General features: G+C 41.7%; 1 protein-coding gene across 1 annotated transcript; it reads right to left on the bottom strand.

Annotated features, from left to right (window-relative positions):
- Positions 1-1537: 1537 nt before the first annotated feature.
- On the bottom strand, positions 1538-25878 carry ptchd4 (patched domain containing 4). Its single transcript, XM_028397641.1, has 3 exons — positions 25453-25878; positions 17844-18339; positions 1538-3219 (listed from the first exon to the last, which is right to left on the bottom strand). The coding sequence occupies exons 1-3, from the start codon at positions 25876-25878 to the stop codon at positions 1538-1540; spliced, it is 2604 nt and encodes an 867-aa protein (XP_028253442.1).
- Positions 25879-26549: the final 671 nt, after the last annotated feature.

The raw sequence follows: 26549 nt of genomic DNA, 5'->3' as shown, positions 1-26549 counted from the left end.
TTTCCTGGCTAGTCACTGCTCATTTACCTCCTGTAACATGAAGCCACATGTCTTTCTGCATTAGTTCTTAGTGTCCAGATTCTATTATCTACATTTTTCTGCAGAACTTGCCATTAGCCTAGCGATTTTATTTGTTTTGCATGGCTAAATTATAAACTCAGATGATTTTGTAATCCTGCCTATTCAGCGATAAATATTAACCCACAATAGTCTTCGTTTGGAGCACAATTTCTGGTGTGATGTTTCGAACTTATTGTCACTCTTGTTATTTTTGCTTTGGATGGAATAAAATCCAGAAGCTTTTTCTTTTTTGACTCCGTCACATTTTAGGTGCATTCAGCTGCAGCAGCCTTTACTTGACTTTGACTAATCCTTTTTATTTGTTTAAATAATTCATGATATACGTTTGAAGTAAGTGACTGTGCAAACTAACCAAGAAAAGTCTGTCCAACAAAAGTTTCTGTACACTATTTGGCAGCAGTGCTAGAATTTAATTACATTTCAACTTTCCAGTTTCAGTGAGCTTTCACAAGTTGGTCACAGAATCATTCATCTACACTTCCATCCATTATATCAATTTGTTGGGAAAGTTCATCATGTCAAGCATTTGAAACACTCTTCGCTTTTGGTTTTACTGCTCTGGTGCAAAAGCAGTTTGGGATTTACTTAAGCCACGCTCTAAGAATCAGGCTTACTGCCTTTTCAAATACTGCTGCAAGACAGTCACTTATCACCACCTCCTCGTGTGCTGCAGCCCACTGCAGTTCCTTCTGCCATTGCCTAAGACCTTACATGACCTCTGAAATACAACAGAAATACTTGCCTCCTGCTTGACAGTTCCGTTCACACAACGCAATGTGCAAGATACGTTTTCGTAATGGACACAGTGTATGCCATCTGCCCAGGTCAGCTGTTCAGTTATGTTACAGAAAAGCATGCGGTGTGCTTTCGGCCCACCTTTTCTCTCTTTCCACACAATTTGGTTTCTTTTTGCTATTATTAAGGTGTGATGAGTAAGGTGCGGGCACAGTCATGTTTTGCACAGTATTAATTTGTACAGTTATCACTCTAACCACTCTGGCTGACTTTGTCTTAGTGTCCTTGGCTTAACAGACTGCTGTGCTCCTCACTCACTGCTTTTGAGATGAGGGCTGCAGGAAATGAACAATTATTTTGCTTATACAGTATTTAAATGGACTAACATACTGTGTGTTAAGGATTTACTTACAAATTTAGCAAGCATACGTTCTGGTGACTATTTTTATATACCAAATAGTTGGGAAAGAGACCAAGAACCATGAGCATGTTGCAGCTTGTGCAAATGAGATACACTGTCCGGACTGAAGGACTGAATGACTGACCAGTGGGGCTGCACTCAACTCTGGCCAGCTTAGCTGCTATTGGTTGGGAGTTACGAGAGCCCACTCCTCAGGGGACATCTCAGTCTCCCCTGCACCTCTAGAGGTACCTCACCATCGGAGATCACCTCTTAACCACCAATAACTGTCTGATATTGATTGCTAAAGTTACAAACTTCTCAGACGTTTGTCACATGATCAGGATTTTCCCTGACTTCAATGCACTCTATCTCCTCCCGTTCTCTTTCCCTCTCCCTTTCCCGTTCCCTCTCCCTCTCCCGTTCTTTCCGCTTGGCCCGTTTCTTTTTCTTGTGTCTCTTTTTGGATGGCGGGAAGAAGGTCAGGAAGACGGGCAGGATGACAAAGCAGTGCAGCACTGTGCAGCCCGCAGTGAGGAGGGAGCATTTAAACAGTGTGTAGGTCAGATTGGAAGGCACAAACACCAGAGGCATGATCCCGATCACAAAGCAGGATGTGTTCTGCAGGATGGCTGCCCCGTGCTCCTCCAGTGCCAACTTGATGCACTGCGTCCTAGTGTGCTCGGTGGCCAGCACAAAAGTGTACAGGTGTGGTGCACAGTGATCCATGGCAAAGTTGAGTGTGTAAATAAGGCACAGAATTGAAATGCTGTCCATGCCGACGTTCCAGAGAGTCATCAAACCCAAGACACCCAGCTCCACGGATGTGACTGTGAGAATGAGCCAGAAGTTTCCCAAGGGGTTGATGACCAGAAAGAAAGTGAGGATGAGGATGGTGAGTACGCTGAAGCCTGAGGTCAGGATAGGCGAGATGACGGAGGAGCTGTAGCGGTCCATAAACACAAATGTGGGATTGAAGGCAATGAATTTAATGCTGTTAATCAGCATCAAGGGGCGAAGTTTTTCTAAAAGCTCCACAACTTCTTCGCGTTTTTTCTCTGTGGTTCGCGCTACTAAGTACATCCTTGAGGCGATAATGTCGTATTCATCAGTCTCTCTGTTCTTGGAGAATATGATGTCCTCAGTGAAGTGCTGGTACTCTGGGCTGCGCAGGAAGGAACCCTTAAGTATGGAGATGAAGTCACTTTTAGTTGATGCACTTACGTTCACTACCCGCAGGTAGTGGAAAAAGTTGTCCATCCAGGAGATCTTGTTGAAGCCATGACTCAGAGTCTTTAGATGCTCCTGCACTGTGGAGTTCCAGTACTCAATAGGTTCATAAATGTAAAACCCAATCACAGGACTGTAGTTACTGAAGTATTTCTGCTGGGTCAGAGCATATGAAACACTTGGAGAGTTACTCGCCAGCAGATTCACAATGTTAGATCCGTCACTGATTTGTAAACATCCCATGAATGAGAAAGAGGCGTAGATGAGATACAGAATGACCACAAAGGGTTTGACATAGGTGTTGGTAATCCACTCTGTGTAGTGCTCTCGTAGGAAGTGTTGGATAAAGTGATTCTGGTACGGGATGCTGTCGTGGTGTGTGGACAGATCATGGCCGTCACTCATCATGGTTTTGAACCATGTGGGCTGACGGTCCAGATACTCCACTGAAGGGATTTTACAACAGAAAACACTATGGTAGCGGTTCTGCTCCAGCTGTCCAGCAAACACCAAGCAGGAGCCATAGAAGGAGAAAACGTAGAAGTAGTTGACCAGGATGGCCACACACATGCTTTGACAGAAGATTTTCACAGACTCTATGTTAGTAAAAGGGCTTGCTCCCATGCCAAAGGTGATGATGTAGAGTGAGCTGGTCATTGTGTAGCACACCATCACATCAGCGAAAGCGTCTGCCACGCGCTCCTTGAAGGGCAGGTTTTCTCTGGTTCTCCTCCAGCCTGCCAGCAGCTCAAACACCCCTTTGGTTCCGTGGCCTACAACACAAAATAAAGATGTATTAGCATTAAAATAACAAGATGTGCATATATTTGACACCTGTGAAATAGTTTTTTTTGTCTATGTGGAACCATATTTCGTACCTATAAAGTATTTTGTGGCATTATAGAGGTCTCATTTTTATGACTGAGCTGAGGTTTAAAGTTCATTTTTAACTTTGTTAAAGTAATTACAGCAGTGATGGAATATTATTGCACAGCATCAGAGAGATGATTATTTTCAAACATTTGTGCAACCTTGACATTTCTTTAAAAAATTTGAATTTGCAGCAATTGAATGAACAAAATATTTCCCCCTGTATAAAAGACCACATGACTCATCTTGAAGGGCCAAAAGTTGACCCTGTGAAGTAACTAGACACAGTTTTTTTCACCATTATAAAGGAGCATACTGAGAACTCAGTGGTGAACTTCATAGAATTCTTTAGTGGTTTTTGTAGCATTTGACTTCTTTCTACTTCTGTCTGTTGATAGAACAAGGATCCATGTCTTTAATCAGCTAACTTCAACCAGATTCCTTCTCGCTACCATCATCAAATCTGAAACATGCCCTTGACTACTTGAATAATTTGGTAATTTCTTCACAATGTGCAATTCACAATTGTCTGAGCCACTGATATTCAGACACACACATACATACTTAAAAGCCTGATAACATTGTGTCATCTCTGATTTCAGTCTCTTTGACTTTTAATGTTCTCTTCTAGGTGTTTCATCCATCATCTGTATTGCACACAGTATCACAATTTATTGGATCAGTAGGAGCAGTAAATATTTGAGGACATCTCTCAAATCTGTTAAAAGGATTCATTTGGGTCCACTACAGGCTGCCTCATAAAATAAGTCTTGATTACAAGAATGGCAGGATGTACCATGTCGTACTAGAAACGCTGCTTGAGAATTTTACTGGACAAAGATAGAGCTGTACACCGTCCTCTCTACCATGCATCTAAATCAGTCTGCAGCAGGCCCATTCATGTGAGCGAAATCTGTGGGATTTATAGCAGTCAAAAAATATAGACATGAATGCACAACATTTAAAGGCATGTGAAAAGCCATAGTGCAAAACCTCCCACGCTGGAACACCCGCCCACCCACAGACACTGTTCATTTATTTGTGAAATGCCTGAGCCTGACTGCTGCAGGCGAATGTGTTATGAATTTCTCAACATTAGAATGAATTTATGTTCCTTCACCATGTAAATATGTAAAGGAACACAGGATTCAGCTCATCCATACGTTCCCTTCTAGCAGGTGGACAGAGCTACCTTTGACAGCATTATAAATTTCTCCTCGTTTGACACAGCGGAAAAAAAAAGTTAATTAAGTATAAAGGATTAGACCTACATAATGAGTCGGTTAGATGGCTCTTCCTGCTTTTAGTTTTATTAAGCTGTGCTGCAAGTCAATTAGTTAGTGTCAGTTGGTTTAGAGGGTGTGGAGAGAAAGGGAAATTCACACTCCTGGTATTCGCAGCATTACACTAGGGGTGTACACGCGTTTCCCTTCACCAGTTACCAAATAGGATGTTAAGTAGTGTGTCATTTTCTAGACATGATTGGAAAAGCACTGGGATTCATTACAGTGATTGATTGCTGGCAGGTGGATGTGGATAATAACAATGAGCCCATCTGCTAAAGTGTCCTTGGTTACTTTCTGTACCACATATAGTATAGTTTAGCTATAGGAATCAAGTTCATTGATATTTCATATTTTCAGACAGTGATAGTCCAAAACAATTGCTATTAACTATTAACAAATCTGATGTAATTATACTTAACTGGAGTGTTGGAATGTTTTACTATTTACTGTTATGCACACTTTTATAGTACTGACAGCTACTGTGGCAGATTTATAAATACAAATTTTATACACAAAATATTCAGCTTGGCTGTACAGTAAATAAGTAAAATGGTCAGCTCACAAAAATTGCAATGATGGAAAAATATTGTTTAATTCTGTAGTTGGTTTTTCTTGAAGTTTTGTAAAAAAAAAACACTATTTACTAAATTTGTAATATTTCAAAAACAAACTAACTTGCACATTTAAAGTTGTTCATTCTGCTTTTTAAAGTGAACTATACCGCCTGTGATGGAAATAATACTAATGTATCATATTGCATACTAAGGTGTCGTCTTTTAGAAAACACCTCTTTAACAGATCAGAACGAAGAAGCACAGAGACTATTGTTTTGGCAGTGTTTTGTTCTGTTTTCTACTTAGCAAACATCACCTAAACATTCACTGCTGCTTTCCCTCTCAGTAAAACTACCACAGCCTTTGATAGCAATGTTGCTGCACTGTGAGAAGAATCCCAATTAGAAGGGTTAAAGGGATGGAGGAGTGCGTGCACAGATCAAAAACAGCAGCACGCTCACTGTGGTGATAGTATATATTCACACCCACGTCTCACTAACGGAGGCTGCTTTCTCCTGTATTTCTCTACATGTATTGACTTAAGTACTCTGTTGTAACAATGCTTGGCAATAACAGATCAAAATGTTAGGAACTGTAGAGGGTCTGCTGTTGCCTTCAGACACATGAGTTGAAAGGTTTTCACTTTATCTTATAGAGACATTGTTGGTTGTAGCTTTAAAACACTCACATCTTTTGGTTGGACAGTGTTAACAGTGCAGGAACTTTGATTAGTAAGAAGTGGGGAAAAAGTAGGAGGGAGACAAACACGTGTTTGGAAGCATGACTGTTACTCAATGCTAATCAACTTTGTAGGCATTCATCAATGTTATTACCCTCACTGAAATACGTCATTCATTGCCCCAAATTCTAACTGTGGCTGTTTAATAGGAATGGAAAGTGTAGGAGTGAGGTAACACAACAGAGACGGAGAGAGAAAGAGCTTGTGTTCCTGTTAAGCACGATTATCTCAGTGATAAAACAGAACCAGTGTCATCGTGATGTCCCCAACAATGGCACACACAGTATGACTGCCATCTTAGAATTTTACAGCCACGACACGAGTCTGCAGGGAAGACCGTACTCTCATTTTCCGTTGCCATCTTCACCCACACACACACCCACACACAGACAGCAAATGAACAGCCCGTCTTATTTAGACCTCCCTTTTTCTTCTATATATGAGTCTGCAGGTGGTGTAACATACGGCAGCTGCAGTGAAGGACTTCACTTGGTCCTCAGGGATAACCGTGTACAGCTGAGTGAACTAAACATTTGTATAATTACAGATATGTATCAATAAGGATAATAAGGATAACCTATAATATATACAATATATGCTTTTTTTGTAGCATTGCAATAACTATATGTTTTTTTTATGCTGGTATCTGTGAGCAGTTTGTCTCCACAGCCAACACGCTAACGTTAAAGAAAGGCTTCCTCCTCAAATGGAAAAATGCAATGTCACCACTTTGTCTTCATTAATCAACAATATTTCTATTACTCTATTCACCGTCTGTTTCCTCTCATTGGGTTTGTTGTTGAGAGGAGAAATTGTGCATTTATACATTAACACCATTTTATTGTGATGCAATGTAAGGTCAAAGGTTGTGGCTAAATGTCCAGTCAACAGATTTAAATCACACAGAATAGTGATTCCTTTCTTTCTCTACTGCCTGCGGTTTGAACCATCTAGTGTGGGTGCTCTATACATTAGAAGCAATTTACTCGGCTCACAAAAATCAGGTCACAGACCTCTACTTCTTAGACCTTAGAAAGGCCGTGCATGCTTTTATCTCCTCTTGGCCTGGCTATTGTTGCACATTCAATTTTGATCTAAGTAGGCACTTATGACTTCAGCATTTCTGAACCCCAGGCTGCAGGTTGTTTCCATTCTCTGGGTAAAAATACTGGGTCGCGTTTTGATAACTGGTGCTAATTTTTTCCGACAACATTGCTGAACTTTTTGCGCCATCATCAAAGCTCTTGCTGTAACCTTTTACTGACTCCCCTGTTCCTGTTCTGTCTAACTGGGGGACAGCCTGCCAAACACTACAGCAGTGAATCAGGGATAGATAAAGAGAGGGAGAAAGGTGAGAAGCTGAAGCTCAGAACGAAAGGATGAAGAGGCAAAAGGTGTTGCATCTCAAGCCTCTTCCTTGCAGGTACAACCCTGAATGGATTGTAGGAGTGCAGTTTGTCACTGGTTGTCCAGCAAGCTAGAAAGCAGGTGGGGTGTTAAAAAAAACCAGCCTTATAGTTTCACAGTCTGACCACAGGGCTCCTATAATGGAGGCCTGGGCTGCTTTTGCCTTTCTTCCCCCCCCGGCCCACACCAAACAGCCACTGAGTCATTAAACTAAATTACTGCTCTAAAACTTTGGGGGGCACGCACACTCTTAAAAACACATCCATCACGTGGTAAGAACGCGTGTCAGTCGCTCCTGCCCACTGTGGATTCTCCCAATCGGGATGACCGTTAACCGTGCAAGCTTGTCACACAGGTGGAGAAGACGGAGGAGCCAATATCACAAGGAGGAGGTCTCACTGCAGAGGACTGATCCAAACTCAATAAAAACAGATGAGGGGAGTGAAAGAGAGGACGAACACTGGGGAGCACAAAAGCAATCTTCACATCCAAATCGATATTTGGGCGATGTCTACTTATTTTCATGAAGAAATTTTTTTTTTTCCAATTAAAGTCTTAATTTCCACACCTACGTATGCCTGCCTGGCTGATGGCAACTGTCTACTCCTGCACTGTTTTAGCTGTAAGATGAGCTTCAAATTGCTGCTTGCTATGAGGTTATATTCAAAAGAAATGATTCTATCATTATCCCCCTGCTGCTCTCAGAAAAAAAGAAAAAGAAAAATAACACCTTAATGGAGTTTAAATTCGACCCACCCTGACTGCTGCTGTGATATTACACTTGGAACCATGAATGCTAGCTGCTACAGGATTACATCCTGTGTATTATTCGTTCGTCTATCCATGTGCTTGGCAAAAACTATAGACGGCTAGACTTTATTTCCTAAAAGCAAACACATCACACTAAAGACGACAACAGTTTTAACTAGGGATGTCCCGATCAGGTTTTTTTGCCCTCGAGTCCGAGTCTGAGTCATTTGATTTTGAGTATCTGCCGATACCGAGTCCCGATCCGATACTTTCTATAAAGGCAGTTGTTGCGGCAAAACCCGTGCATCATCAAGATCTCGAACCCAGAACCTCTCGCACCAAAAGCAACTGTCATACCCCTGCGCTACAAGACACAGAGCCACCCTGCACAGAAAGCGTTAACTTTGACAGCCCTAATAAATATGACTATGAGGTAATGTCCGATTCCGATCGAGTCTGAAATCACGTAATCGGGCCCGATTTCCGATCACGTGATCGGATCGGGACATCCCTAGTTTTAACCCATATAGGTTAACCAATGCTGCTACTGTGCAACATTTACAGGCAGTCTGCTTACAGAGTTACTAAAGAACCTTTATGTGGGGGAAAAAGTGTCACTCCGACAGATATTTATTTATTTATTTATTTTGAAGACCTGAAGCACACGACCTAAAGGGCCTGGGGTAAATTAACCCCCTTAACCACCTGCAAACCCAGGAGATACATCTCATCCAACAGTATAGTTGTCTCCGTGCATATTTCTGCGTATCCACATCGTATAGTTTATGTTAGCAGCTGGCTAACATAAACTAGCCTGCTGCTTCTACCTAATGATGCCAAACTGAGCTTGCTATAAATTTACCACACCTCGGTGGTCCACTGATGAGTATGATGATGATGACAGAGAAAACAATGACATGCTTTGTGCAAGTGAGGGGGTGCAGTGTAAGAAAGTAGGTGCATATTGATTACAGGCATCTCTGCAGTTCTTTTACATTATGAATTGTTATTTATGAGCATCGCCGGACAATAAATCCACTGCAGCATGATGGAAATCTCAGCACGTCTCACCTGTTTTGTAAGTAACTTCTTCATGAAATCAGTTTTCACCTCCAGTGAACATCAGTAAACACCTCAAATCAACCTCAAGGGAACATTGCTATTGCTAAAGCTGAGAGTTTTATACACTTAAAAAAAGTCCTGAGTTATCCAGAGATAATTGTCTTGAATTGCTGTGTGCTTTTTCCCAAAATCCTCTCAGAATTTTTGGTCTTTTTAAGTGAAAATGGTGCGAATGTTAAGCTGCATTACTACAGTCGAGCAACAACATTATCCTAGAATTTAAGTAGGAGTCTGTCAGTGGCTTGAAACACATTTTGTGAAATTTCTTTGAGGTTGTGAAACAGCAAATTTAATCATTTGCATTTTCAGGTCCTCTCTCTAAATGTGTTGCCGCTGCCTGTCTCTCTGTCATGTTAATAATGTAGCCTCAATGTCGATGAAGAGGCGCAGTGATAGCATGAGGTTGTGTGAATATAGTTGGTTTTAGGACCTGTTTGTATTTGTGTGTATGAATGTCTGAACGTTTTTTTTTTTGCCACACATAAAAAAATATGCACATTTTATAGGTGGACATTTTCAAACACACCGACTTCATATGGCTGTGTTCATTATTTTCAAGTCGGGTGGTATTTCTACGTCACTTTTTTTGTCCTTTGACTCTTGACTCTGATCCCAGGTGTAAATTAATTTCCATGATCTGACCTTTAATAATTAATTACTGAGAATGCTTTTGCTGTACAGCATTTTGTTTGAGTCTGATGCAGAAAAAGGCTTTCGGATGCATGAAGTAAGGAATAATTTACATTCACTCCTGCAACTTGACAACAGTCAGTCAATCTACAGTGAGTGCAGGGAACAGTTCTCATTAGATGCAGTCTCTGATCCATCAAATGCCTTTTAGTCAATCTATTTTTTTTTTTCAAGCAAGAGTCGACCGAACTGTCACAGAAAACCCACATCTGTCAACTAGACTCTTGAAATAGCATGAGAGGAAACCACTGCTGTCACTCTCATCTTGGATGTGAAATAGCTTCACAGTCTGTTTTGGACAAAAATTCAGACAAAAGACTAGAGCAGGAGGTATGATCCACATGGAAAAACTTTCCCCTCCACTGAAGCTATTAAAAATGCAAGACCTTACACCTCCTCCTTGGTGCTATATTTAGAGCTGTTAAGCGGGGTCCTTTTGAGACCCCACTTCCTGCTGAATGTTCCATTAAAAATGGATTAGCCCTCCTTCAACACACCTGCTCATTGACTCTCATCTGGAAAAGTGGCTCTCAACCTGGTCAATATTCACACACTCACACAAGTGGCCATTCTAATGAGGGGGTGAAATGCAGAGAGTAACATGATGTGGCCCGTCCTAATTAACAACTGTTGTGCTTTTCATAGTAAACGCAAGCATGATTATGTTGATAACTGTTAAAAAAACAGTGATTCATTGCCTAGAAGTCTCTATTTTATCTGTGTAGCGAATGTGTCTGTGGGTCATATAGTGTACCGGGTAACTAGAGCAAATTCCAAAACAAAAATTAATTTTTACATAAGTTCTCTTCAACTTCTGTCAAATCTGAAATCTAAATAGGGACCTAACTGACTTTTTTTTAACGCAGCATTTTCCTGCTGCATGCATATGGAAATGGAATGATTATTTTGTTAGCCATGTAAACAGCTGCAGATAAACCGGAATAGCTTGTGCATGTAAATGCAGTCATTGGATTTCATTACCTCTCAACATGAGAGGGCTGATCTAGCATGATACCGTCATTGAGCCTCCAGCAGCTGCTGCCTCAGATACCCATTAGTCCCCGTCACAGATATCATTGAGGAATTATACGGCTGCACCATTAATGGCCTGTAAGATGGTACCCTTAAAGAGATCTGTGATAACAAAGCTGACTAAGGATACCTCTAGTGTTGATTAGAATTCTGTCATTTTTTTACTGCATGCTGGTAAATCACACTTAAACCATGCTTAATGGGTTGAATTAAAAACATTAGGATTAGCAGGATTAACTTACACCGGTTTGAAAAGCATTAAATCACATAAAGATGTGCTGCATCCAGGTACTATACAATATTATTTTTATACTACCTGTGTGCAGATGTGTGTAAGTGTTTTCTTACCTGTGTGTGTGTGTGTGTGTGTGTAGGTCGGCTATCTATTAAACTAGAACTCTGAGAGTATCTAAAGATCAATACTTTTTGATGTAATAGGGAGGAGGCTCTGTTGCACTGGAGAACATGTCTTCCTATGGCACATAAATATAAAGCTGCACACACAGATCAGCATGCAAGTTCCTTACGTTCCCTCTAGCCTTTCAGATTTCTGAAAACAAATACAGTTATAAATGATAAAACGTTATCTTTATATAAGGGTGCTGTGGCAGGAAGAGATACAAACGACTCTCAAAAGGGCTGAGAAGTGAGGCTATAATCCAGATTATCTGGTGTGTTTCTCCTTATTTATGTAGTGGAATCTAGTAGCACTGTTATTCACTATTAATTATTTTTACAGTTTATTCTTTGCTTCATGAAGTTTACGGATGGCGTTGGCATGAGCTTGATGATGGAACTAGGACAAAAGCAGAACATATGTGGCCAACTGCTGTACACAATACTGCTCCAGAAGTATCCATAAATAATGAACACATTTGAACTTGGCGGAGGAGCATTTGTTCATTGGACTGTTATGGTGTAGCACATAGTGATTCCCTATAGACTACAGAAATATAAGACACCATAGTTTTGCTGTGTATGCACTCTTCCTAAAAGGGGCTGCTGTAGGGTGTGAAACAAGTGTGCACTCGGTTACCATATGTGTTGAGTGTACTGTACTGAGTTTGCCACATTCTTTTTGAGTAACCTGGCAATAGTTAATGAGATTTAAAGGTATAAGCCAACTGTCAAATGAGGAAAGCTATTTGTGCTAATACAGGCTAATAAAAAATGTATATAGTACATGTATAGCAGTGATGTTGTACACATTCAGGCAGACCTGAGTTGAATTTAACACCCTCTCTGTCCAGAAAACATAAAGTGTCCTCTAGGCTTTTCCTATGGGCCACATCACCATGGGAACACAGAGAGATGTCGCAGCCACTAACTGTGTTATTCTTGTCTCTGTCTGCTTTGATTAAACTGTGACTTCTGTTTACTGCTATTTCCGTCAGTTTTACCTGCAAGAAACACGGAGGCTGTTAATACGCTAAATACATTAAATTTCCCCATCCACGATTAGCAATGCAGAGGCTCGGTGCTGAATACTTAACACTGACTTAACGCAAACGAGAAATGAGTAGAAAATGACTAGAACATGTTACCAGCAGTAGGAAAAGAAATGGATCTCATTCCCAGTGTAAAATACATCCTCCTGTTGTCGACGGCAACATAAAATGATTGTAGAGACATCTGGAGCAGTTTATTGTATAGATTTCAAATGACTTGCTCTTTCAGATATAGTGTATTTTTCCATTTAGGGCCATATCTTCATAGAGCTCAATTAATTGATGTGTATCGTAGACCTGGTTTATGATTCCTCCCTGCAGGCCTTAATAACGACCCTGAAGCCGTCATACCACCATCATCCCAGAGCCACTCACGGCAATAACATCTACAGATCGATCATCAGTCATCCAGCCCCACTTATAGAAACAGGCAGGAATTCCCAGAAGGCTTTTCACCGTCAGCAGAGATGGCTATGGCGCGTGACTGGCTGCGAATGTTGAGTGTCACTATCTATCTTAGCCTCCCAGGATAAGAAAATATCAGTCCGTAAAAAACATCAAGGTCCAGAAAGAGAAACTCCAAACAGCTTGTAAATCATGCAGCAGCGATGACAGGGACATCACAGGCTCAGATTGATGGGGCAGAACACAGAGAGCGGGCGAGAGGGAGAGAAGTTTTCATGAAAACATCTTTAATAACACTTAGTTCACCCACATCTAGACTAAAAAAAGCTGCTCTGCACGTGTGCATGTAGCTAAAATTAGCACATACCTAATAAGACTTGAGTATAAAAGAAGAACAACATGATACGCAAAGCCTAAATATCATGAGAGCTTTGTTTGTTTGCTATATCGGTCATAAAACCATAAACACAGGTTGCTACGCTTGTTTCTCTGCTCCTGTTCCCACTGTTTCTCCCCCACATTTTTAGATACGTCATACCATGACAACGGTGCCTTTATGGGTTAAAAGTGGGTAAATTTACTGCTTTATGTATCGAGTCAAACCAACTACAAAGAAGGGACACCCAGCACCTTTCATGCAAAGCAGCGGTTTAAATGACTTAATTAGTACTCCACGTTAACGCCGGGTGAGATGTACGGTGGCTGCATGTTGCGTTACATAAATAAGAGTTCTTGAAAGACAATGTACTCTCTCAGTTTGAGCCTGTCGTAGCACAGAGAGAGATAGTCAGTCACCGCTTCTGCTGGAGCATGTATGTTTCATGAGTCCTGCTCTGATTCTGGTCCTTTGCTCTTCTTCCTGCCTGTTTTTACACTTCTAACAGCCATCACATACCCAGAGAGAGAAGGAAGTGACAAGCTCAGCTCAGCAGTAATTGGCCAGCTCGGAGATGACACGGCAGATAGGCACTGGGGAGACAGACAGGAAGAGAGGCTGCTCCATATTAAAAAAAAAAAAAAGGTCCAAAGATGCGTGGCGGGTGGTACCTGCCCTGTGCATTGCGGCTTCCTCTGCATGTTTCAAAGGCCAGGGATGGCATTAGTTAGATTGTTGAGAGAGAATAATGGATTAGGTTTACTACGATGTGAGGAGAGGCTTTGATGAAACAGATAAAGGGAAACCATGGCACAGTTTTACCCTCAACAAGCTGAATATAGCTCCAGAGGGGAGAAGCTTTTTCTCCTGTTGGATGTGATCCCACTTTTTCCAAAAATGATTTTACTGGCTCTCTGACTTGATCTAAACTGCCCACCTATCCATCTATTTCCTGACTCTCATCCAGTGTGGCAGCAATCTGTCCTGGGCCCCTCCTTAGGGATGCTGAGGCCTTCCCGTTCTAGATACTGCATGTCAGGTCTTGAGTGTGCTTCCAGTGTAACAGATGCCTGAACCACATCAACTACCTGGTGAAGGACCATTGACTCTCAAAGTTACCAAAACGTATTGCACAGTGAAGGCACGGGCTACCCAGCTTTTGTAAACTGCCTAATATTGTACTGTAGTAATGTATTCTCTTATCCCGACTACTACTAAAAGTTTTCTGCCTGGTAGTGCAACCCCCACATCTCTCAGTCATGAGTGGTGCATCACTACACACAGCACTTGGCATTTAATGTAGGTCAGGGATCAATTTCCATCCCATCAGACGGATGGAGAGATATTTGGCTTTTGGATTTCATCTGGCTACTCCACCACCATGCCCCAATAGACATATAGAGCCAGAGATGTTTGCACATTGTCACAGTAATGAGAGAAATTTCTGACCTAAAGCTTTATTTGCTTCAAATCTGTGCCTAGAAATATTGGTTAAATTTCTGTACATTTCTACAGACCTACAGGCAATCTCTTTGTATTTCTGGTTGACAATTAAATAGTTAATAAATGACAGCTGGGTGCTTTGTGAGTTATACCTCAAGAACCTTGCTGAAGCGTAGTATGAACAAAACATTCGGAGTTTTGGCGTCTTTCAAAGTTAATATCAATAGACTGCTGCAACTAGTAATTTCTATAATAATACACAATAATACTACTTATGGGGGCTTAAAATAGCACACTATAATCCCAAGTGTTCTTTCAGTCTCCACTGTGGAGATAGAAGGAACAAGAACCAACTAAGAAGCCATGGGACTATATTCAGATAAGATAATTAGGTCTATAGTGTATATCACCAACACAAATGAATCATGGGAGTCTGCAGAACAAGGCTCAGAAGTGGCTCTGTGCTTCCGTTTCTACAAAGATGTTGGTTAGCATGTAGCCACCAGATACTTGCAGCTGCAGGCTTGCTCATTAGTGCATAAAAGAACTGCAAAGTTAACAGTGAAGAAAAAGTAAAACTAAGCCAAAAGCCCCTTTTGCTTATTTGAAGCCAGCACTATACCCAACAGTAGAACAGAGCTCCAAAACAAGGTTTCTGGTGACCTATTTAAACTGGGCAAATTCAACTAAAGAGCAGCATGGTTGAGCTGGAAACCAGCATAAACCAGTTTCCACTTTCATAGAAAAACAGTGCTAATAAAGTGGGGGCAATTTTACAAGACAAGATTACATTTGTGATACACGTGGTTGATGATGAAGTTGAAAATGTAAGGTGTCCCAACAGAATAGTGACTTCAATTCTGCCATTGGGTGATACTAATACAAAATGTGGTAACCTCCTACAAGAGAGGGGAGTCTCCTCACTTCCAGTGGAGCACCATGGGACATAATTTCAGATGTCATCAAGACTTCTATGTGTCAGCTGTTACAAAACCCCATACTGCTCCTGTTGTCTAGTACTAAGGGGCATAGCAAGATTTTAGATAAACAGTGATAAAATACCTTGGATTTATTTAAGAATGTGATATTTAAGAAGATATGTTTTGCAGACACAATTTATGCATAATCTAGTTAATATAATATAATGTTGCAAATAATGAGTACAACACTGTGAATACAGCAAAACATTAATTTGTATTTTTTTTCCTGCATTTCAACTTGTATGTGTGTTTTCAGCCTAATTACAACAGGTGGCACAATTTGTTAAAGGTATTAACCTGTTGTAAAAACCATTTTAACTCACAATATATATATTATGCTTACATTACTCTATAATACAGTTATGCCGTTCATGTTTTTCTTGCATCGTCACATCGTGGGGCAATTTTTAAAGGTATTTCTTTGGCGTGTTGGCCTGTAAAACCATCAAATTATCAACATCTTATTAATTCATAATTTATAATAAACTTGAATGTTTTTGATAGGTGGTAATGATGTCTCAACAGGGTGCACTATACTGCTATGACAGATGGGGTATCAGTTTCCATTTTAGTCCTCATTGACTGCTCTGATGTGGCGTTGATGTAGTGATAGGGGTGTGCCGCAGTCAGGACCTCTGAAGAGGAGGGTGGACATCTGCTGCCTTTGAGGCCTTGTCATAAAAAATTACAGACTTAATCATTACCTCTCCATCTCCTTCGTCCTTCTCCACCTCCTCTCTCTGTATGTGTCTTTTCTCTCCACCTTTCCCTCTCCTTTACCTCTTACAGTCCAGTATAGCTCTCTGTCCAATCCAAGCCTCTCCTTTTGCACCCTCGTGGTTTTTTTCTATCCTATACATCACAGTCGTGCATTTTTTTTCCTTTGCTCTTTTCTCCTTGACTTTCCTTTTTAGCCTCTCTCACAACCCCCTCCATCCTCCTCCTCCACCACCACCCTCCTCCTCCTCCTCTGCCTCTAGGTCATAAGGAGCTGATCCAGCCTCCTGTTTCTGAGTCTTACTTAAACTTCAGTTATGTCAGCCAGCCTGCAGCTGAGTCGTGCGAAAGCCCCAGGGATCTGGTGACCTTAGGAACGCACAGGGAAGAAATGCAAGATATACTGTGGAGTGAATGGACACAGTGTAGCTGTAAAAGTAAAGGCAGGAAATGGAGGATAAAAACAAGAAGTCGCAGATAACAGGAGAAGGGCTAAAATACAGCTAAGGTGTCACAATGCTCATACAGTTTGTGATGCTCTAGTGGCCTTTAAGTAATTAACACAATATCTGTTTGATTTAGATTAAACACATTAGTATTATTGACTTCTATTTTCTTCAACAATTCAAAACTCAATGGAAAAATCTCTCTTTTTGTCGGGGATCTCTGGGACATTAACATCCACGTTGGCCTGCAAAAGTAACCTGCAGGAGTTTGTTGGTACTGGGGAAGCAACTCTACTCTACAATGCTGGGAGAACTGACTCTAAAATTCTTTAAAATTAAAGTGTTATTAAATCAATAAAGCAACCAAAAAAGCAACAAGATGATAACATCTTATATCATAAGTGGACCAGGTCTTGGTTATTCTGGCATTTTTATGTTTAAATAGGACTTTATGGGGATTTTACAGCTCTGTAATTCTGTAATTTTTTGCAAAATTTCCCCAAATTAATATGCATGACCACTTTTTCCCCCTGTATGCTTTGTCCTCTTTGGCAGCCGTTGGCAAGTCATGCTCATCCTTTAAAAGCACTCGGTTGTGCTTTCACAGCTTAGATTTCAGAGTTTAGATGATAATGGTGTGTTTTATTGATTCGGGATTGTACACACAGTACCAGTACCACCACTTCCATGTTAGCTCTAGTCCAGCCTGCCATAGTTAAATCACCCAGTCCTGTTACATCCTTCCTGAAAAGCACTTTTTAAATGATGAAACGCTGTTTCTCATTCACTGTGTTTCTATAATAACACGCTGTAATAAAGATTTTATTAAATCCAGAACAGTGATGAGTAAAATATCGCCTGAAGCGCACAAAATAATGAGAAATCTCAACAACTGAGTGTCTCTTTAATGCAAAAAGTCTTAGAAAAAACCCTGCAAATTGCCTGACAAAAGGGCGCTCACACACGCACACACTTTTAGCTACAAATCCACTGGCATCCCATCAGACAAAATGCTCATCACAACTCTGCTCTAAACCCCTCTCAATCAGCTGCAAGTGGCGACTGACTTGATAAAACCCTCATACACACACACACACACAGATTTTCTTTTATGGCCGACGCTCTTACTCACCCATTGCAAAGAATGGGATCCCCAGCAGTGTGGAGTTGAACTTCCCATCTGATATGAAGAAGATCCCTGCTGCTGTAACATTGGCGATGCAGATGGTCAGCACGCCCAGGAGGCCCAAGAACGGCTTTCCCCTCAGGCAGTCCCGCATGGAGCTGGAGATGGTGGCGGCTAGGAGTACCAGCACCAGGCTGACCAGCACCTCCCCTTTTGCCAGCACACCCGTCTGGTGGAAGTCCCGCCACAGGCTGAAGGAGGTGAGCGACTGGATATGCAGCTGGTCGGGCGCATGTGGCGCCTCAGCTGTGGACAGCCGGCTGACCAAGGCGCAGAACTCGTTCTCCCAGCGCTCTGCGATGGCATCCTGGACCACAGGCCCATTGTTACGGAGGTAGTAGGTGATCTGGACAGCACGGGCAAACTTGACCTGCTGGTCCCGACTGTTGGGCGAGAAGGACACCCCGCCCAGTTGATGTCCGATGAAAGAAACACGGCCATCCTGCAGAGGATTCAGACAGATCTGACATTAGTGCTGAGGAGAGGACAAAGTTCCACAGACTTTTCTATGACACCACTTAAAGGGGAGAAACCACAAAGAGCAGCGCAGCAGTTTGTTACAGCTTTGAGCTACCATTAACCATGAGCCCACTTTACATCTGTAGACATAGCGGCTGAAATATGCCATTGTGTGAAGGTTGATGTGCTGCTCCATATTCATTGTTAAATTAATCAAATTATACAGTACATGCAAGACATCACAGTGACAAGAGCTTGGCGATAATGTAATTGTGCAATAAGAGTTGTGTAGAGCAGTGTTAAGTTCAGTGAGGCAGCTGGAACAATAAAAGTGGGCAGCATTAGTCTGTCAGGAAGAAATCAGAATGTAATACGGATATGAGGTTACTGTTGGCACAACCTTTCATGTTTGAGCTTGAAATATTGCCAGGGTCACGCTGCAGATGTGCACTCAGCCATAAGGTCTGCAGATTCTAAAGTAGCCTGTAGCAGCATGGAGAAAATGCCCAGCTGAGACAGAAGATGACCAGTAATGTCATATGAAAGACGCCAAACAATAACACACACACATATATATATGTATATATATGTATATATATGTATATATGTATATGTATATATATATATATATATGTATGTATATATGTATATATATATATATATGTATATATGTATATATACATGTATATGTATATATGTATATATATATATATATATATATGTATATATATATACACATATACATATATGTATATATATATATATGTACGTATATATATATATATATATATATATGTACGTATATATATATATATGTACGTATATATGTATATGTGTGTTATTGTATATATAGAAAAAATTTTCTGGAAGCATGTTTCGAATGTTTACCGTCTGCCTGTACCCGCCGCCTGCCTGTGTGTTTGTCAGTTACCACCCAGAAAACAGGTGAAGAGCACTTAACTGTTGGCATCCATAAAATGTTAAAAGTGCAGCATATCCTCTCAACGTGGGACTGACAACATAATGTCCTCCTGCAACATTTCAGCGCACCTTCACTGTTCAGTAGAAGTCTTCAGCTGAGTTAGAACACACTAGAAAGTAGCAGTCAAGGTGGCATAGCGTACAGTGTTTAAGATCTTTGGTGTGCACTAAGTAGTCAACTGTTCTATCGTCTGATAGTGTGACAAGGAGATGGCAACCTATGCATGATGTCCTTTTTTTGCTGTTTAAACAACATATGCATGACTATACTGAGCAGCTGTTGACATGCTGAGCAATCCCTGCTGCTGGTGACCAAAACTTCCACCAATCACTAACTTTTTAGTTAGCTACAAGCTATACATATAGCTAATTATAACAAATAATTATGTATAGATAACTCCTTTAACCATTTGATTTGTACAGGTGTTTTTTTTTGACAATTTATAACTAGCAAATAATAAATAATTTAAACATTTATCTCTTACCTATTTACTTTTATTAAATGTTCACGAATCTGTAAAGTATTTGCCAAAGTAAGAATAGTAAAATTAAATACAACAATTATAGTAATTATAATTAGTTAATGCTAATATTCCATTAGCTAAATTCAAAGCGCTTTATATAAAAAGATATTTTGTTTTCAAATTAATAGCAAATCTCCTCTGTTGGGTCTAGCAGTTTACTCTATAAAGGGGCTAAAAAAACAGTTTTAGTTGATGTAGGTGATGCTGAGAATATTATTGTTTCATCAGCCTCCAAATTTTTGAGTTGTTTTTATGTATCCTGCATATCAAGGCTTTGAGCTTATTCACAAATTATTAAAACACATTTAAGCAGTAACGTGATAAATATTTCCTTAGTCTATTTAATCAGGAAATCATGACACATATCCAACATTTCATGACAGTTTTGTTGTCCCAACCGGAACAATTTAAATTTTAATTTGCTGCTTGTTGTAGATACGATTTATCTTGTTAGGCACACAATAATCCAGCACAATCAAACAGCCACAATGTGTTGTTTCACAGCGGGGAGCGTGATATAAATCTCACGCTTCTAGATGAATAAATCCCTGTGATTGTTTGCTTCAAATTCCGTACACAATTTGCTTCAGCAAGGGGGGAAAAAAAACAAACAAAACAAAAAAACGAATGAGTTATTCCACTCTGGCATTATGTGGGCAGCAGGGTAAATTGATGGTGATGGACACTGCACCTTGAAGTCGCATAATTGAGTCCATCCATAAATCAACAGCCAGGTTTCCTGTCAGAGTCTTAAGACGTTATGACTGACTGCCTCAAATGCATCAATTTGTAAAGCAACATCTAAATGCTATGTTTGTGCTCCATCATTACCGTCGGAAACGATCCTACTCGATGCTTCAAACGTGTCATTTCACCACAGTGCACTAGTGTGTTTCTGTAATGTAATCACTCAGTAATTGCTAACAGAAAGCTTTAGCCTCAGTTTCACTTATGTAATTGCAGAAAGATCAAATAATTCCACAACACTGACATTTCAGCTTCACTTAGGCACTTTAGACAAATCTCTAGCTAATCGAAACATCTTATGATGAACAATAAGACATGATCAGGGCAGAAATGTTCAGCTTTGTTGCAGCTTTTTTATACAGGCAAACTATTCTTGCTGTCAGTGAGAGAGAAAGGAAGTAATGGTATATGTGGGGTTGTCTGTGTTGAGTGATATGTGGAGAGAAGGAAAGTGACACCTCACAAGCTTTCTGAGGAGACGTGGAGGTCCCTGGTGGGGAGAAGTTCTTCCGACAAATCACTCAGTGAGGAACAACAATAGTTTTGTGTTTTAAGTCGGTTGTTTGGAACATCCTTTGGTAAAAAAGTCGAGCCAACAATTCCACATGTAAAACGTAGATATAAAGTCTGAAAAAAAAATGCTTAAACTCTGTTGCATTATGGGAGTAAAGCGATCTGCTGGTTTTTGAGTTTGTCACAGTAGTTCTTGGCTCCCGCACACAGCTGCCATATGTGGCGTAAGCTTCGGCCAAATTGTGAGCACAAGATGGCAACAATATTTCTGTAGTGTTGCAGTCTTTATTTACAATGCATGTTTGAGACGATCTGAAAAATCTACTATTTACATGACACAAGTCTACAAGTACAGTTGTGGTTGTGCAATTATAGTATCAATGCACTTACGCGTGTTGTGTAGTCTTTTTGTCATGAGAGACATCTGTTGGTTCTGTTTTTTATCGGCATCATGCACCCTGAGGCAAGCCGGTTATTGATGCACAAGTACATGACTGCATCAGCCTTGTCATCCAATCATCAACCTCCTTCTACATATCAGCCATTTTAGCTTCTGCTGCTTTCACCCCTGCGATATGATTTATTAAAGAGAATGGATGGCATAATACAAACATTGACCTCTGCATGACATTGCCATGAAGCATACGCATCGTGTAAAACTGCCCAATGAATGCAATGAATCATCTGATCCTGTCAAATATAGGTGTAAGAACAAATGTAATGTCTTACTTTGTCATGTCCATTGGAGGTTTTAAAGAGCAGCCAGGTTTGCTCTTTACACTAAACATGCTCTTTACACTAAACATGCACCCAAACTTCTCCACCAATATTAACGGTTACCATGGTGATAAGTCCATAACGATTAATTTGTGTTTTATTCCTTTGACCACAGAGAGGTCAGATATACGTACACATGTGTTTTAATGGTCTTATGTTGTTTCCTGCTGTCAAGCAGAAGTAATGAACCTTCACATATAAGAAGTTCGTTCTAGTATGACTGCCTGACGACATATATTGCTCGCATTTCTCATTGCAGCGGCCTAATTTACTGTATCATCGTCACATTCTTCAAAGTATTTTTATTTACCTGACAGCTTAAGAAGGTTACACAACAACAAAAAAATCCAGCAGACAGGGCAAAACAAAGCATATATATTTTAAGCATTTTCCCTTGGGAACCGAGCTAAAGTTCAGCTCAGCAAAAAGTAGGACTTTTTTTTTTTCGTCTGTATAACAAGCACAGAAATAAACCCCAGTTGTGACATCAAAGAGCAGGATGAGCCATAAGTCAGGCGAATGAATTAGCACAGACAGCTCGTCAGAGAGGCAGACAGAGAAGAAGAAGGAGCAGGATTCAGGAACAAGGAGAGCGCAAAGTGACTGATATAGCGTGAGGAGAGGAGGTGGGGAGGAGGGAGCAGATCACATCAGCCTTCAAGAGGGAAGCACTGAGGTTCGAGTTGGAGAGAAGTTACTAATGCCAGTGTGCCTAAGAATGTGGATGCATACGAATGGAAGAAAAAATGTCCATGGAATGTTTTTCATGGATTTAGCCTTTAGCATAATATCAGGCTATAAATATTACAGTTAGATCAGATACCTGTTCAAAAACTTAACAGCAGCTTGTGTTTGACAGCACTGTGTGATGTCCCAGTACACTGGATAAGATCCTCAGACTCAGGCAGTTCTTATGATCAAAAACCCAATGTCTTCACACTGTAGTGGCAGAAGTTTTCACAGGTGGATGTCTTTTTTAATGAAGGGTGCACTGACACTTTAAAAGTGAGGACATCAGTGAGAGGAAGTAGAACGAAATAAAATGAGAGAGAGAGAGAGAGGGATTGATGACATATTCTTATTAGGGATGTCCTGATCAGGTTTTTTTGCCCCCGAGTCCAAGTGATTTGATTTTGAGTATCTGCCGATACCGAGTCCCGACCCGATCCGATCCTAGCAAAACGTGTGTGTGTGTGTGTCCAGAGCGCCACGCTAGGTGATTTCACACACACAGCAGCTCATCGAGGTCTCGAACCAGGACCTCTTGCACCAAAAGCGACTGTCATACCCCTACACTACAGGACACAGAGCCACCCTGCACAGAAGGCGTTAACTTTGAGAGTCCTAATAAATATATTCAAGTCCTGATCGGGAGGTAATGTCCGATTCCGATCGAATCTGAAATCACGTAATCGGGCCCGATTTCCGATCACGTGATCGGATCGGGACATCCCTAATTCTTATGAACTGTACTGTATGAACAGTTCTATACACTGTGGCACTAAAGAAACAAATACTACACAGCTTTTCAAATCACTGGGACTCACTCTAATTGCATCACTCAACTGTAATAAAACTCCAGTTTTTTACCACCACAAAAACATACGTAATAAACAACGTATTTGATGGTCAATTTTAAAAGAATAATTATTTTCTGATACAGCATTACAGTACACAGTAGGACTGGTAGGCATGTCTCATGGGACAGAAGGTACGTCATACACAAATCTGTACTGATCTGAGATTACATGCGCAATGTTTGTTTGTTTTTTCCTTTACTGAACCAAGTAGTTTTTGCAACCATCAGGTGAATGTCGTTAAATTGCTTTAACCAGCAAGCATTGCTTTACAAAGTTGCAAGTTGTGTGATTTTTATTATGCACAGTCCATATGGCTGCTGTGATGAAGACATGTTCTAGATTCTAAACGGTGTTGGTATCTGTGTACACAGAGTAAAGGATTATGGCTACACAGTGGTAATTTATGAGTGGTTTCAAAGGGAACAACTGCATCAAAAATACAGAAGATTTGCATTAAAAATAAAGAGACTACTGGTAGGTAGAAGAGGTAGAGGAGGGGTCTGTTGGCCAGATGTATGGGAGTGATGACAATTGAAGCAGGTGGAATAGAGTGAAGGTCAAAACATCGGACTGAGCATTTAGGAATTCATTGTACTTTTAACAAACAGTGAAAGCAGCATGAGCTTTTACTGTGTGGAAGACTTTCTCCTGTTCTTAAAGGTGGAATTTTCTCAACATGTAAGCTGAAAAACTGCCACTTTAAGGCACATGCAGAGAATGATATAATGCCGATTTGTCAACTAGAAACTCAAAAACATTCTGTGGATTCTTACTTAACAGTCAAACGAAGAAAACACTCTGCATATCAATGTGACTTGTTGTTAGGAGCCAAATAGTCTGCAACAGGACGATTGATGGCCCTGCTACTCAGACACTGTCCCTGCTCGGCTAGCTCACGCTGCTGTGGCAGCTCTTAGAGCAAGTTACAATCCGCTGTGCTGGAGAGCAGGCGTGCGTGGATACTGTGGATTCGTGCTTATGTCAGTCTGAGCCCACGGTGCACATGTGGCAGGTAGAGAAGCAGCAAGCGTCTCTGCTGTGTTATGTAAACAGATTTTTATAGTTTCACAGAAAAAGCACACATCTTCCTGTTGGAAGCCATAATCTCGCCACTGCTCTTGATGGAAGGCTCCACCAGAACACCTGATCAGACATCTGCAGAGCACATCTGAATCTGAATTTGCATGCAGCATCTTTGGATGTTTTGCCTGTTGTAGTCAGATCCCACTGAGCAACACACGGAAAGACAGGTGCATGCAGGGATACCTGGGACTCTATTGCTGTTGCCATGTCACGCTGCATGTGCAGCCAGGTGAAGGCAAGAGGGAGACACTGCATCAAAAAAAAAAAAAAAAGCACAGGATATCCCTCTCTCTCCCTCTCTCTCCATGTGTGTGTGTGTTTGAATGAGTGTGAAGGAGCCGGGCAGAGCAGTCTGGGGCTATATGCAGCCAACCAATTCACGTGCACCAATAAAGGAAGGAGGGGAAACTGAAAAGCCGGCTTGTGTGTGTGTGTGTGTGTTATGGAGAGGGTTCCTCCGCTGGCTGATATATGTGGCAATCTGCAGACCCACATCACAGCCCTGAGCCTGCGTTCATTCAGAAATTATGGCAAGCTCCGAGGGCCAGTCTGCTATTCACATGCTGACTGCTGCTCATGCTGCTGCTGCTGCACTGTCACGGCGGCTCTGATGATGGGGAGATTTTTTATTTTTTTTTGGGGGAGGGGGGGGGGGGGGGTTTAGTGTGCATGGGCCCTGGCTGACATGCATATCCAATAATAAAAAAAAATCCTCACCTTTAATGTTGTGTTGGGATAGCTGACGGGCACCTTATGGAAAGTGCTGTTGGAAAGCACAGCCTGTCTGATATCTTCGAAGATGGTGATGATATCATCCAAGCGGCAGCGCTTGTCCCTGTGGCTCAATACGCAGAGGTGCGCGAACGTGTAATTGAATCCCTTGTAATTGACGCGCAAATCCAACACCTGCTTGTGGACCTGCAGGACCTGATCAGCCAGCTCCAGGATGTTCCCCCCAGACTTGGCCAGGAGGATCAACCTGCCATATCTACCCGGGGTGTGCAAATCCGAGTACAGCTTGTGCTTCGACTGGTCGATGGGAAACAGGCTGTTGGCGAGACTGCGCTCGATCTTGGCGAGGCTGTGGGTCGGGGCGACCAGCACCTCCAGGTCCGTCTCCGGTTTGAATCGGCTCAGCACGGTAGATCCGAAAATGATGGTGAGGACCGCGGGTACAGTGAGGAAGAAAACGGGGTGCCTGCTAACGAATAAGCCCAGCCAGTAGAACGAAGCCTTGAGCCCTCTGTGTATCACTTGCCGCAGCATCCTCCACAAAATCCAGCTTGCAGATGCCCCGTCTCCTCCGATGAAGCACATGTGACATCAGACTCCGTTCCCCGGCTTAGTACAATTCGTAAGAGAATTACACCAGGCTGCAACACCACCACCACCACCATGCACACACGCACGCACACACACACACTCTTCACTCACACACACACACACACGCGCGCACACAACACCTGGAAAAACAGCACTGCAGCAGTTCGCGGCAAGACGGGCGGACACACACAGCCAGGCAGACAGTCAGAGAATCATCGTGCATCAGGCGATAGAGACGAGTCCCGTGTTGTCTGATCTCAAGCCATTCCGCCTTATGATGGAGAGGAAGCCGCGAGTCTCCTTCGCTACACCGGCTGCAGCAGCAGCAGCGACGAGCCGCGGCGGTGCGATGTGCGTGCGTGTGTGTGTGTGTGTGCGCCTCCTGTCTGCCTCTACAGCTCTCACACCAGCGGTGGCGCCTGATTTATGTTTAACTATAACCATGTGGCGGGGTTGAAGAGGTGTGGGGGGGAGTGAGGAAGACTGGAAGTTGAGGAGGAGGAGGAGGAGGCAGTGGAGGGTGATGGTGCCTGGTTATTTTAGGATCAGTGGAGGCAACAGGCAACATGAGAGTTGTAAAAAAAAAATGTTCCTGCAGGTGGCTGAATGACCAGCAGCACTTTGCAGGGATGAGTCAGTGTTGGCTTCATGAATGGGGGAAACCC

Source organism: Parambassis ranga, chromosome 24 (assembly GCF_900634625.1).
Source record: "Parambassis ranga chromosome 24, fParRan2.1, whole genome shotgun sequence".
Classification (NCBI taxonomy): domain Eukaryota; kingdom Metazoa; phylum Chordata; class Actinopteri; family Ambassidae; genus Parambassis; species Parambassis ranga.
Note: the sequence above shows the minus strand (reverse complement) of the source record. Positions and strands in the feature narration are given on the sequence as shown.

Excerpts from the sequence above, each read along its gene's own strand:
- ptchd4 (XM_028397641.1), bottom strand. The coding sequence starts at position 25,878 with ATGTGCTTCATCGGAGGAGACGGGGCATCTGCAAGCTGGATTTTGTGG. Across the intron at positions 18,340-25,452 it reads AGCAGGTGTTGGATTTGCGC|GATGGCCGTGTTTCTTTCAT; the intron begins GTCAATTACAAG and ends AATCCTCTGCAG. Across the intron at positions 3,220-17,843 it reads GATCCCATTCTTTGCAATGG|GCCACGGAACCAAAGGGGTG; the intron begins GTGAGTAAGAGC and ends TTTGTGTTGTAG.